Source organism: Hylobates moloch, unplaced genomic scaffold (genome assembly GCF_009828535.3).
Source record: "Hylobates moloch isolate HMO894 unplaced genomic scaffold, HMol_V3 SCAFFOLD_4, whole genome shotgun sequence".
NCBI lineage: Eukaryota > Metazoa > Chordata > Mammalia > Primates > Hylobatidae > Hylobates > Hylobates moloch.
Genome location: NW_026652279.1, coordinates 95,295,071 through 95,308,864, shown reverse-complemented (window position 1 = coordinate 95,308,864; position 13,794 = coordinate 95,295,071). Strand labels below are relative to the sequence as shown.

Genomic DNA, 13,794 nt, shown 5'->3' with positions numbered 1-13,794 from the left:
ATTATTGCTTATGCACAGATGTTTCCAGCACAGTGGTGGAATCTTAACTTTCACCTTCATTACGTTCTTTTGCCACTTTCGCATTAGATCGTTGTGGCAAAAGCTACTGGAAAAGTCTGCCTTGAGGGGCTGACAGTTTGACTTGTTAGCCCCCCAAATTATTGCACTGGAGATGCCTTATTTTTCCTTTTGATTAACCATAGGGATGCCGAATGGTGTCCCTAAGCACAGAAGATTGTGTTTGACTTCCTCTTTTGGTTTAATCTTTTAGGGTTTGAGTCACACTGCTGACATGCAAACACGTGAAGTTCTGATGAAGTTATCTGGAACTATAGAGTGTGAAGGGCCCAACCGCCACCTCTATGACTTCACTGGAAACTTGAACTTAGATGGGAAAAGGTATTATATGCCTTTTCTTCGCTGTCTTTTAAACTATATGACTAAGAATTACTGGAGCTTTGGAAAATATGTTTGTTTCCTAGTTTTGCAATATTTTAAAACAGTGAAATTTCATACCCTTTCAATTAATTTAAAGCCTTCCTTAGATTTAAGGAAAAAACCCTGAGCCCAAGGGCCTCAGATGAGGCTCAAAGCATGTGGCATATTCTTTCTGTGCCTACTCTCTGCTAGGCAGGAGAAATGGTTTTAGCTGCATGAAATTGTCCAGAAAAGCAGAAGAGAATTATCTGAGGTGTATACAAGCTAATACACTTGTTACAGAAATGTGTGTGTGTGTGTGTGTGTGTGTGTGTGTGTATGGTTTTCTTTTTTTTTTTTTTTGCTAACTTTCTTCTAAGGAGCATTTGTTTGTTTTTAGAAAGTTGAGTGAAATGAACACTTATTCTTCCTTTAGAATATTCAGTGCCCACCTGTCTATATTCTGTTATCTTTGTTCTTCTGGCATTTGTTATGTTGTTCTGGAGTTGTCTTTTGTTCTGATGTTGGAGAGCAGTTTCTACCTTCTGGCCATGTTTGTCTTGAACCTCTTGCCAATGCCCCCTCCAACCCTGTAACCCAGCCTCTTGCAATGTCCTTTATATTTTGACGATCCAAGGCTTGGAAGGACCTGATCATAGGAATCAACCCAAATTATTATAAATATGACAAACTAAGTGTGACTGCTTCTTGGTTTCATTTAGCATACATAGCTACACTACGGGCTCCCCATTTTGAATTTCTAAGTTGTCACTCAGGTCTTTATTTACTCATTAAGTCATCCTTAAAAAAATTGATATGATAGGTTGCTGCTTTTTAAAATTTTACTCCTTTCTAATAGTCCGTGAAATACACTAGATTTGTTTTACAAATAACAATAATAATAATACTTCCAATAATAATACTTACTACAAATGAGTAAGCTTCGGTTGTTATTTTAGCAACTTCCTTTCTGGGTATTGAGTTTCATAACAGGATCATGAGAGATATAATTCCCTGTAACATTTTATAGAGAAAGCATTTTTTTCTGTAGTGATGAATGTAAAATAAAGCTTTCTGTGGGTCCTTTTGGGGGTAGATTAAGCCAATGGTAACCTTTGTTGTCTGTGTTTCTCAGTGAAGTAGTTCAAATTGGAGGAAAGGGAACATTTGATTTATTGTGGGTTCATGTTTAAGAGAAAAACTCACGCTTATTCTCCAGACTATCATTAAATGTCATTTTTAAATTTTTTTTTTAGCCTTGTTGCCCTTGGGCCTGACCAGATCTTATTAAGAGGCACACAGCTTAGAAATACTCAGTGGGTCTTTGGCATAGTCGTTTATACTGGACACGACACCAAACTCATGCAGGTAAAACATTTCTATGCTGATTTGTCTTTTTTTTTTTTCTTTCTGCTTTTATTGACTAGAAGGTGGAAAATGCAGATGTTACATTTAGGAAGTTCAAGTTTGTCTATGAACCTAAATTTGGAACGAACTGCCTTTATTTTAGTTCCTTAGATAGCTTTTTCTAGATTTCTGTTCTCTTATCTGATATTTGTTACCATATGCCTGAACTACAAATGGTCTTTGTTTTCTGGATTAGGGGAACAATCAATTCTAACTTATTTTATCTTCTGGACTTAAGCGAGAATTAGTTCTAACTTTTAAATTTCTCTTTCTACTTCTCCTCTTTATCCCATTAATTAGGATTTTATAGCAAATTGTCTTATTTAACTGAACTTTAGACACTTTAAAATCAGTTATTTTTGAACTTAGTTTTCATAGACCGAAGAAAAAAATGAAGTTAAAATGATTTTGCTCTTTTTCTCTGTTAATGTTTTTTAAAAAATTGTTTGTGAATTTATAGGTCATATTGCTATTATGATGTATTTTGCCAGACAGCTTTTGAAATTCTACAGAAATCAGTGTCCCTGTATGTCATTTCTTACATTTGTTTGGTATCACTTGGCATCTTATTTTTGCTAATGGTGGCTATTAATGAGAATTGGCTTTTCAGCTTGTCTGTCTATAACTTCTAAAATGCACATTTGGCTGTATTTCTTGATTTAAAAATATTTAGTGACCACGTACCAAGTCTAGTGCTAGACCATATGGGTGCAATAGTGAAAGGCCCAGGCTTATCCTTGGGGAGCCAGTCGGGCTAAGGAGTAATGTAGAATGACAAAGGAGGGAGAGAGATACTGGAATGTGTGTCATTACTAAGTGCTGTCAGTGTGTATAGGAGGGTCATTCAACCTAGGCTGGAAGCCAGTTGACTACACGCTAAGAATGATTCCCCTGGCAGAAGCACATTTTAGATATCGAGCTAGGGAAGGGAGACTATTGTGTTGGTCTCCTCTTTGAGGTCAAATGATAGTCAGATGAAAGAGGTAAGTATTAGAGAAGATGAAGCAGTAGACCTTGGTGGCCACCCCAGCTAGAAACACATTGGAGGCGGGGAGGAGAGATGGGATTAGAAGGGTTGAGAGACTCCCTGAAGTTGAAGAGGATTGTTGGAGTTGCTGAGTGACAGGCTGATCAGTGGGTAGAATCTTGTCTTTGTATTTCTGGGGTAGAGAGTTTCTAGCATGGGAGACCTGGGAGTGGCCCGTGCAAGTAGGAAGACAAAGGCAGAGCTGTTGAAGGCCATTTGATGTTGACAAGTAAGGAACTGAGAGACTAAGGCATTTGATGGGCCAGCGCTGTGATTTTGAAGATATGATAATGGTGAGGCTGGGCCGGAGAGGAATGCCATGAGCCAGTTGTCAAGTCTTCAGTGAGTGACAGGGAGCAGCCGAGAGGTCGGTGGCCTGGCTACGGGGGGAGGGGCAGAAGGTAGTGTAGCCAAATGGCGTGAATTTTATGAGTGAGTTTTTTTTTTTTTAACATGGCATCCAAGGAATAAAGGTCCAGAAGTATTACCAGGTCTTGAATATACATCTAGTAATGCTACCTTCAGAGGCCAAAGGATGCACATGTCTACTGGCGCACCCTCTGCTTGGGGGTACTCAAGGGAAGCGTGTCCTTGACTGTGTGAGGCAAGGAGGAGAGAGCTCTTGAGGGAGTGGGAGTACAGAGGGAAGTTCAGGAGCTGGAAGGGTAGGGGCCCAGGTGCAGTGGCCTGTTGCAGAGCTTGTGTGTTGAAGCAAGGTGGGAGGGCTCCATGGCAGCTAGAAAAACGAAGAGTTGGTGAATGCTGAGAGGCAGCTCTTGGGTGGATCAGGATTATTTAGTGTATCTGAGGTGTGCCTGAGCCATCCCCCCTGCTAGGTCCTTATCCATTCACAAGGGCTGACTGGAATGCTTTAAGTTTATTGTTTCTGAGTGGCCTGTATATGAAGACTTTATCTTGATGAATAGTTTAGTGCTCTAGCCATGCAAGAACTCAGGAGGCTGAGATGGGTGGATCATTTGGGACCAGGAGTTTGAGACCAGCCTGGGTGACATAGTGAGACCCCATTTCAAAAAAAATTAGTTTAGTACCTTGCCACCTAGAAAGTATCCTTTAACTCCCTTAGTGCAGTGTCAGTAACCCTTGCTGAATGCTTTGGGAGCTCCCCTAACCACAAATCACTACTTCTGGCTTTTGTTTGTTTGTTTTTTGAGACAGGGTCTGGCTTTGTTGCCCAGGCTGGAGTGTGGTAGTGCGATCTTGGCTCACTGCAACCTCAGCTTCCCAGGCTCAAGCCATCCTCCCACCTCAGCCTCCTGAGTAGCTGGGACTGTAGGCACACGCCACTATGCCCGGCTAATTTTTGTATTTTTTGTAGAGACGAGGTTTCACCATGTTGCCCAGGCTGGTCTTGAACTTCTGAACTCAAGCGATCCACCCACCTTGGCTTCCCAAAGTGTTGGGATTACAGGCATGAGCCACAGTTCCCAGCCTACTTCTGTTTTTTATGATGAAGTGGCAGACACATCATGGGTAGCTAGCTCACATTTGATCAAGCCCCCAAAACTAGTTTTAAGATTGTGCATATTATAAATTTAAGCACTTTCCAAAATTTCTTATACACTGGGTGTTTTTTTTTTACAGATTGTAATATTGTTTTTCTAGAGCATACATTGGTAATATAGCTTTTGCTCTAGAAAACCAATATTACATGAGTTAATTAAACTATCCTTTAAAACGCTGCAGTCTTCTCTTCAGTGAGTAAGGCATGCACTGAGTTTGCATTCTGTGAGTGTGAGAGGCACTTTTCCTTGCCCCTAGGTGTGAGAAACCTCTTTGCAAGGCTTCTTGCATGTTGACTGCTCATGTATAGAATGATGGAAAAACCCAGAAACATCTGTGCTAGACCTGCTGTGCCTTTAGGGCTGAAACAACGGTAAAAATAATGAGCTTTCAAAAGGAATATAATATAACACACATAGCTGGAAGCCGTCCTCTTTGTGAAATAACATTGTTTGTCTGTGCTTGTGCTACTTGACCACAGAGAGGAAACTCAATTGCTGTCGGGTTCTTCTACCTTTTTTTTCTTTAAAGTCTCTCACCTCAATGCCTTTTGCCCTTCAAGTTTCCTTCAGTTCATGTTTAGTTTACTTACATGTAGAAATATCTATGTCTATAATTTCTATTGGTTGATTTAATGGGAAAAAGAGCGATTATCACACTAATTACAGCAAACATAATTACAACAAATCATGCACTATTCTGAGTGATGTACATATTTCAATTCATTTATTCCTCACAATGGCTAGGTAGTATTGTGCTCATTTTATAGATGAGGAGGCTTGAGGCATAGTGTGTCCTAGTAACCTAAGCTTACAAAACTAGTAGGATTCAAAACACAGGCAGTCCAGCCAGGTGCAGTGGCTCACGCCTGTAATCCCAGCACTTTGGGAGGCCGAGGCGAGTGGATAACTTGAGGTCAGGACTTCAAGACCAGCCTGGCCAACATGGTGAAACCCCATCTCCACTAAAAATACAAAAATTAGCTGGGCATGGTGGTGCATGCCTGTAATCCCAGCTACTCAGGAGGCTGAGGTAGGAGAATTGCCTGAACGCAGGAGGCAGAGGTTGCAGTGAGCCAAGATTGCGCTGCTGCCCTCCAGCCTGGGCAACAGAGCCAGACTCAGTCTCAAAAATAAATAAATAAATAAATAAAAAATAAAAAAAAAATCAATGAAAGAAACAAAACACAGGCAGTCAAACTCCAAAGTCAGTGTAACCCAGGGGTCCCCAAGCCCCAAGCCACAGACTGGTACCAGGCCCCACAGCAAGAGGGGAGTGGCAAGCAAGCTAGTGAAGCTTCATCTGTTCATCTGTATTTACAGCAGCTCCCCATCTCTCACATTACTGCCTGAGCTCTGCCTCCTGTCAATCAGCAGTGGCATTAGATTCTCATAGGAGCGTGAACTCGGTTGTGAACTGCTCATACAAAGGATCTAGGTTGCTCATTCCTAATGAGAATCTAATGTCCAGTGATCTGTCACTGTCTCCCATCACCTGCAGATGAGACTGTCTAGTTGCAGGAAAACAAGCTCAGGGCTCCCACTGATTCTACGTTATGGTGAGTTGTATAATTATTTCATTACACATTACAATGTAAGTGTAATAGAATTAAAGTGCACAATAAATGTAATGCACTTGAGTCACCCCAAAACCATCTCCACCCAAGTCTGCGGAAAAATTGTTTTCCACGAAACCAGTACCTGGTGCGAAAAAGGTTGGGGACAGCTGTTCTAACTAGAATTCAATGGCCTGTTTTCTCAGGAGGGAATAAAATATCTAAGATACAGGTCTGATTTCAGCTTTTTCAAAATCTGACATTTTGACCTGTTTCTATTTATAAGTCCATTACACTGAAGTAGCTGGGTTTTGTAAGAATTTTATGGAAGAATTTATATGCCTCTAGGAATTCAACATTAAAAGCTCATCATTGGGCCAGGTGCGGTGGCTCACACCTGTAATCCTAGCACATTGGGAGGCTGAGGTGGGCAGATTGCCTGACCTCAGGAGTTCAAGACCACCCTGGGCAACATGGTGAGACCCCTGTCTTTACTAAAAATACAAAAAATTAACTGGGCGTGGTGGTATGCACCTGTGGTTCCAGCTACTATGGAGGCTGAGGCACAAGAATTGCTTGAAGCTGGGAGACGGAGGTTGCAGTGAGCCAAGATCGCACCACTGCACTCCAGCCCAGATGACAGAGTGAGACTCTGTCTCCAAAAAACAAACGCACAAACAAAAAAACAAAAAAAAATCTCATCATTGATCATCCCAAGTAAAAATGTTCAGGGGATGGGAGTCAGTAGGCCAAGGTTGGCTTTCCACAAAGTGCACTGTTGAAGCTGGAAGTTTTGGGATTGTTCCTCTTCTGTTAGATGAAAGAGAAAGTTTTCTAATCCTCCTAATTGGCCAGAATTCAGCCACTGAAAAAGATCAGAAGTCAATAACAAATGGGGTATAGAAATGAGGTTTATGATAATTTTTTTCCTGCCTGTACATTTAGTGAAAGTTTATTAAGAATGATGAGATCGTGCTTAGTTTTTAAGAGTTAGGATGACCAGTCCTGGACCTGGCCTGCTGGCCCTTACCATGAGGCCAGACCTGGATGTGTCGTCTCAGTTGACCTTGATACAGTATTTGATTGATGATAAGTTGGCCTTTGCTAATGGATTTCCATTTAGACTCCCGAGGAATTTTTTTTAAAAGTCCGTAAAGGATGAATAATTTAGAGAAATAAAGTAAAAGGGGAAAAAATAGAAATAAAGGAAAAAGCTGCTGTGTTGTTTGGATATTGAAAGGACTTAGCTTTTCAGAATCACCAGTACAATCCCCAACTCCTCTGCCCCCAAAGAAAACTATGGGGAAGTAGTATTTTGGTTTGCCAATATAATTCAAATAACAATTTCAGTGATGTGGTATAAATTTTTCTTGGAGCTTAGGAGTGAATTGTCTCATGTTTTCATCTCAGTTTCATTTTCACATTGTGACTTTATTTGTATTCTTATCTTTGGAGACATTTTCATCCTAGCTCTTTTAATGATCAAATCAATGGAGACTAGTGAAGGAGAATGCTGACTTAAGTTTGGCACAAGGTACCATTTTTATGGTTAGTGCCTTACAAACTCTCAGATTATCCAAACTTGGCAAATTGGTGTTGTCTCTTAAAAGTCCGGGCCCGGCTGGGCGCGGTGGCTCAACGCCTGTAATCCCAGCACTTCGGGAGGCCGAGGTGGGTGGATCACGAGGTCAGGAGATTGAGACCATCCTGGCTAACATGGTGAAACCCCATCTCTACTAAAAATACAGAAAAATTAGTCGGGCGTAGTGGCACTTGCCTGTAATCCCAGCTACTCGGGAGGCTGAGGCAGGAAAATCACTTGAACCCGGGAGGCAGAGGTTGCAGTGAGCCGAGATCGCACCACTGCACTCCAGCCTGGGCAACAGAGTGGGACTCATCTCAAAAAAAAAAAAAAAAAAAGCCTGGGCCCATGATTCATGGAAAGAGAACTGCAGGCTGACGCTCCTGTGTGAGCCTCTCCCTGTCCAATTCCTGGCTTCTGATTTAAGTCAGGAATTATTTCACCTCCAGGAATGGATTATAAATAATTCCCCTGTGGCTTTCCTCTCTTCAGTGTCTCCTTCCCCAACCTGCTGTATTACTGTACTGGTTTCCTCTGGCTACTGTGACACATTTCCATAGTTTTAGTGACTTAAAAACACACGAATTATTATGCTGCAGTTCTATAAGTCAGAAGTCTCCTATGAGTAGTAGACTCCCTATGCTAAAACTTGAGATGTTGGCTGCTCTTTTCTGCAGGCTTCAGAGGGGAATCTCTCTGATCATTTCTCTGTCACTGCCTCTCCCTCTGAGCACAATTCGGAACGGTTCTCCCTTTTGATGACCCTTGTAGTTAGAGTGGGTCCACTTGGGTAATCCAGGATAATCTCTCCCTGTCTCACAGTTGTTAATTTAATTTAATCCCATCTGCAAAGTCCCTTTTGCTGTATAAAATAACATACTCAGGCCAGGCATGGTGGCTCACGCCTGTAATCCCAGCACTTTGGGAGGCCGAGGAGGGTGGATCACCTGAGGTCAGGATTTCAAGACCAGCCTTGCCAACATGGTGAAACCCTACTACAAATACATGGTGAAGCCCTCTACTAAAAATACAAAGAATTAGCCAGGCATGATGATGGGCGCCTGTAATCCCAGCTACTTGGGAGGCGAGGTCCAAGAATTGCTTGAACCCGGGAGGTGGAGGTTGCAGTGAGCCGAGGTCACACCACTGGACTCCAGCCTGGGAGACAGAGTGAGATTCCATCTCAAAAAATAAAATAAAATGAAATAAAATAACATACTCGCAGTGCCCCACAAGTAGGATGTGGGCATCACTGGCAGGGGTGGGGGGGTCATTAGTTTGCCCTCCGCAACTACCTTCAGATATTTTTTAATAAAAATGACTTCAGGTGCATAACTGTCTTGTTCAAACAGTTCTATTGACTTTCCCATGGCTGAGAGGATCTAGTCCCAAATGTTCCACCTGAACTGGAGTGATTCTTGAATCCAGCTTTAATGAATCTTTCTATACTCTCCTGCCAACACTGGCCTCAGCTCCAGCTGGGCTAGTTTCCCCCCAGCAGTGAGAAGGCAGGTGCTAAGCCTGTGATCAGGTTGCCATTCTCCTTTCATTTCTCCTTTGCTGTCTCCATCATTCAGGATGCCACTCAGCTTTCTCCTGCCCAGGCCGTTCCTGACTCTTCCTGCTCCTGCCTCTTGTTCACAGTTCTCTAAGTGAACTTTTTGTCCATCCACTTATTTTGAAACCCACTAATGTTCTGTTTTGCATTATTGATATGTATGTGTTTGTGTATGTCTTTTTTATTCCTCAAGTTCTGAGCTCCAGGAGGAAAAATATGTGCTTTAGAAATATCTCTGTATATTTATTGTAGAGCTTGTGCTATTACCGTGAAGGTCTTCTCTAGATTTTTATGGTATGGAATGTCTAAGTTTCTCTTGAATTACTGGTGTTCTGATTTCTTTGAATCTGAACTATATTTAGAACCTGTTGTGTTCTAAGATAAGGAGAGTGACAATTTTATGCTAAGATATGATCATAAGAAATACAGAATGAATCATGTAATGTTAGAATGTGTTCTTTAAACTGGTAGAATGTATTGTCTTTCTTCATTACTTAAAACTAGCTATTGATTCAGGAGCATGGTACACCTTTGAATTGCATTGAGTATTTGGCAAAAAAATAGTCTTTTATTTGTTGGTTGTTAAATATCGTTGTTTTACCTCCTTTCCCCCAACCCCTTGCCCCAAATCTGTTCTGTGACCCTTACTGACTTTCAATGCTGTTGTGTAGAATTCAACCAAAGCGCCTCTCAAGAGATCAAACGTTGAGAAGGTGACTAATGTGCAGATCCTGGTGTTGTTTGGCATCCTCTTGGTCATGGCCTTGGTGAGCTCGGCGGGGGCCTTGTACTGGAACAGGTCTCATGGCGAAAAGAACTGGTACATCAAGAAGATGGGTAAGTGTCGGGGTGGGCTGCTTGTTCCAGTGGAAGAAAACCATTCTTGAGACGTTCTTGCAGGCATGGTTGATGTGTGGTGTCCCTGCCGTCCTTCTGTACCCTTTGGTTACTGTACATAATGCCAGCCTTTCAAGGAGAATTGAGATTAGGATCATGTGATGAAGCAAAGATGGGCACATTTGGGAATTGTTTTAAACTCAAATAGTTATTTTTAAACTCTGTGTTTAAGTATTTTCTTAGTGGTTGCCCTAGGAATTACAATGTATTTCCTAGTTTATCCAAATCTACTTTTGATTAATACTAACTTAATTTTAGTCAAACACAGAAATGTCACTGCAGTGTACCTCCATTTCCTCTCCTGCTTGGTGCTGTCATTGTTATATTCCATTTATCTGTGTTATCAACTCCAAAATACAGTGTTATAATAATCTGTGTCTCTTAAAGAAGCTAAAGGAAAAAAGGAAAAAAGTATATTGATAGTGCTTTTTTTTTTTGTTGTTGTTGTTGTTGCTTTGAGATGGAGTCTTGCTCTGTTGCCCAGGCTGGAGTGCAGTGGTGTGATCTCGGCTCGCTGCACCCTCCACCTCCTGGGTTCAAGCAATTCTCCTGCCTCAGCCTCCTGAGTAGCTGGGACTACAGGTATGTGCTAACATGCCTGGCTAATTTTTGTATTTTTAGTAGAGACGGGGTTTCACCATGTTGGACAGGCTAGTCTCGAACTCCTGACCTCAGGCAATCCACCCGCCTCGGCCTCCCAAAGTGCTGGGATTACAAGCATGAGTCACCATGCCCGGCCAGGGTTGTTTTATATTAACATATTTACTTACCATTTCCAGGTCTCTCTCTTCATTTCTTCCTTTGGATTTAACAGCTGGTGTCATTTCTTTGCTTCATGTATCTTCATTCTCTCCTCACTCCTTTGCACTGTCATATATATTACATCTGTATGTAAGTTCAACAATGCAATTTTATGATGCTTTTAGCAATTGCTTTTTTAAAATTGAGAATATATAATTATACTATCTTTTATAAATCCTATAGAATTATCATTACTAGTGTCCTTTGTTTATGTGGATTTTAATTACTGTCAGGTATCTCTTTCATCCTGGAGAACTTCTTTAGTATTTCTTGTATTTGTAATTGTCAGGTAGATATTTGTTTATACCTTAGAGATATTTGTAACTACTGGAACTTAGAGATCCTATTTAGAAACTCCTTAATTCTACAGGAGAACAGGAGAGCAAAGTAGTATGTCAGGAAGAAAAGGAACCAGCAGGAAAAGTGGAAGGCTTGGTAGTGAGTAGGGAGTGAAGGGATTGTGGAAAGGTAAAATTACTGGCCAGCTCCCCCTGTACCTTCCCAGCTCCTTGTCTTTCCATCACAGCCACCCTTCAGAACTCTAAATCGGAATCAGACTACCACCATTTGATGTAATTTCTTGGGAAAAAACCTAATAACTATGGTTTGGAGCCATTAAAAATCCTCAATCTCCCTGCAATCCTAGCCTTCTGCCATCTTTATTCTCATTCTAGTTCCCTTCACAGACAGCTTTAATATCAGTTAAACCCTGTTACAATCCTCTCCTTAAGCCTCTTGCTAAGTTAAGAAGATCTCACTACTTTACCCTTCAAGCAGAAGATCATGGCTGTCAAGGAAAGAACCTCCCCTTTGATACCCTCAGACCTTGTCCCCCTCTCCCTCCCCGATTCTCTGTTCCTCCTGGAGCTGATGCTGCCTCTGCTGTGGACTCCATCCCCTAGGGTCCTGTTCCATCCTTAGGGATCTTGTTCCCTCCAGATATCCCTTCTCTTATCTTTAGTTGGGTTCAAGCCTTCTCTCTCTTTGTCTGCTTCTCTTGTTCACACTTTTGTCCATCTTTCCAGCTCTTTGGAGTATCCCCAGTACACATTACCTTAGTGAGCTTGTAGGTATTCCTTACAACCATTTCAAAGGCCTGTCTTCTTTTCTACATTCTTTCAAGTTTGCTTCTTTTCTCTGTTCTTCAAAACTTGACACCAGCATTTCTTCTTCTGGATGGCCTTCAGTGACCATGCCTTCCCATTAGAAAGCCTTCTATGTTGGTTCCCGCTATGTCCTGTGAGCCTCTCTTTAGTAGATGCATCCTGCTGTGCAGTTGCATTGTGGGGCCTGTGTGCCTCCTACAGAAAGCAGCCTTTGAACTCACAGTTCCTGACATACAGGAGGTGCTCAATAACTATTTTAACATGAATCTCTAAATGAGCCAATAGACTTTGGTTGTGAATACCTTTCAGATACTCTGGTTTCCTTCCACAGACACCACCTCAGATAATTTTGGATACAACCTGCTGACATTCATCATCTTATACAACAATCTTATTCCCATCAGTCTGTTGGTGACTCTTGAGGTTGTGAAGTATACTCAAGCCCTTTTCATAAACTGGGTGAGTATTAAAGCAGAGTTGAATCACTATTTTCCAATGCTATTTCAGAGCCTTTGGCATTTAATTGAGTGCTCAAAAAAGAAGAACTATATTCATTTACCATTAGGTCCAGGGACTTAAACTGGCCATACAAAGAACTGGCCAGAGATCACCAGTGAGGGTGTTTTTGGGGAATGGAAGGGCAGTGGTACCTATTCAAGGGGTTGTTGTGAGGATTGGTCAGAGAATGGGGTGGAATGCTGAGCCAGTGCCTGTCATCTGGCTGCACCTGCTATTCACGCTTTTAACATCTAATTAGGGCTGAAGAAAAGGCCTCTTGGGTATGTTTACTATGGTGGTCACTTGCATATCAAAATTCATTGTGACGGTCAACTTGGATTTGATTGTAAGGGTGGAGATAGGATTTTTAAAGGACTGCCATGGCTCTTAAGCAGTGGACTTCAGCAGCCAGTATTTGTAGACCAGGCACTTTGATGTGCATTTTTATTTGGTCTTCACAGCAATCCTGTCAGCAAGGTCAGAATCATGAGTTAGTCTAGGTTGTGAAATGATTATCTTGAAATCAAATCATATATATATATATAAATCGTGTGTGTGTGTATATATATATGTGTGTGTGTGTATATGTGTGTGTGTGTGTGTCTATTTCTTTTTGAGATGAAGTCTTGTGCTGTCGCCCAGGCTAAAGTGAAGTGGTGTGATCTCAGCTCATTGCAACCTCCATCTCTTGGGTTCAAGCGATTCTCATGCGTCAGCCTCTTGAGTAGCTGGGATTGCAGACATGCACCACCATGCCTGGCTAATTTTTGTATTTTGAGTAAAGACAGGGTTTCACCAGGTTGGCCAGGCTGGTCTCGAACTCCTGACTTCAAGTGATCTGCCCACCTTGGCCTCCTAAAATGCTGGGATTACAGGTGTGAGCCACTGTGCCTGGCCAATTTTCTGTATATTAATTCTATGCTTCCTCTCAAATCACAGGGCTTCTCTATCCTAGTTGCCACTGTTTTTCACCCCAAAATTTAAAATTAGCATTTCTTTTCTTTTTCTTTTTCTTTTTTTTTCAAAATTGTAAACGTTTTATTGTTTTTTCTCATACTCATTTTTTGAAAGTCTACCTCCAAACTTTCTACAACATACTATACCAAAAAAGTTGTCTTTTATATTTTATAATGTGTTGACACAACCAGACAATTTTAAATTGGCATTATTCCCTTTATTTTCTTTCATACACATGCTCCCATAGTCAGGCATGACTTTTCAGATATGCCTTAAAGTGTTAAATATGAAAATGATACTAATGCATCCCAAATCCTACATATTCTTTTCCACATATTAAATGATGGCCAGTTTATATTCTATGTAATAAAAGAAGTCCATGTATATATTAAACCTATACTTGATGACTGAGCATTTTGTCATACATAGATATGGTATTTAAATGTTTTTCCAAGTAGTGTAAGTAGA

At 41.3% G+C, this 13,794-nt stretch overlaps 1 protein-coding gene across 2 annotated transcripts in view; it reads left to right on the top strand.

Annotated features, from left to right (window-relative positions):
• Positions 1–13,794, top strand: part of ATP8A2 (ATPase phospholipid transporting 8A2) — a 713,978-nt gene that overhangs the window by 178,591 nt on the left and 521,593 nt on the right. For both annotated transcript variants that reach the window (XM_032150616.2, XM_032150617.2), the window contains exons 9-12: positions 272–399; positions 1,674–1,785; positions 9,739–9,904; positions 12,203–12,330. In XM_032150616.2, the coding sequence (XP_032006507.1) occupies positions 272–399; positions 1,674–1,785; positions 9,739–9,904; positions 12,203–12,330 (534 nt within the window). The remainder of the gene's footprint in view (positions 1–271; positions 400–1,673; positions 1,786–9,738; positions 9,905–12,202; positions 12,331–13,794) is intronic.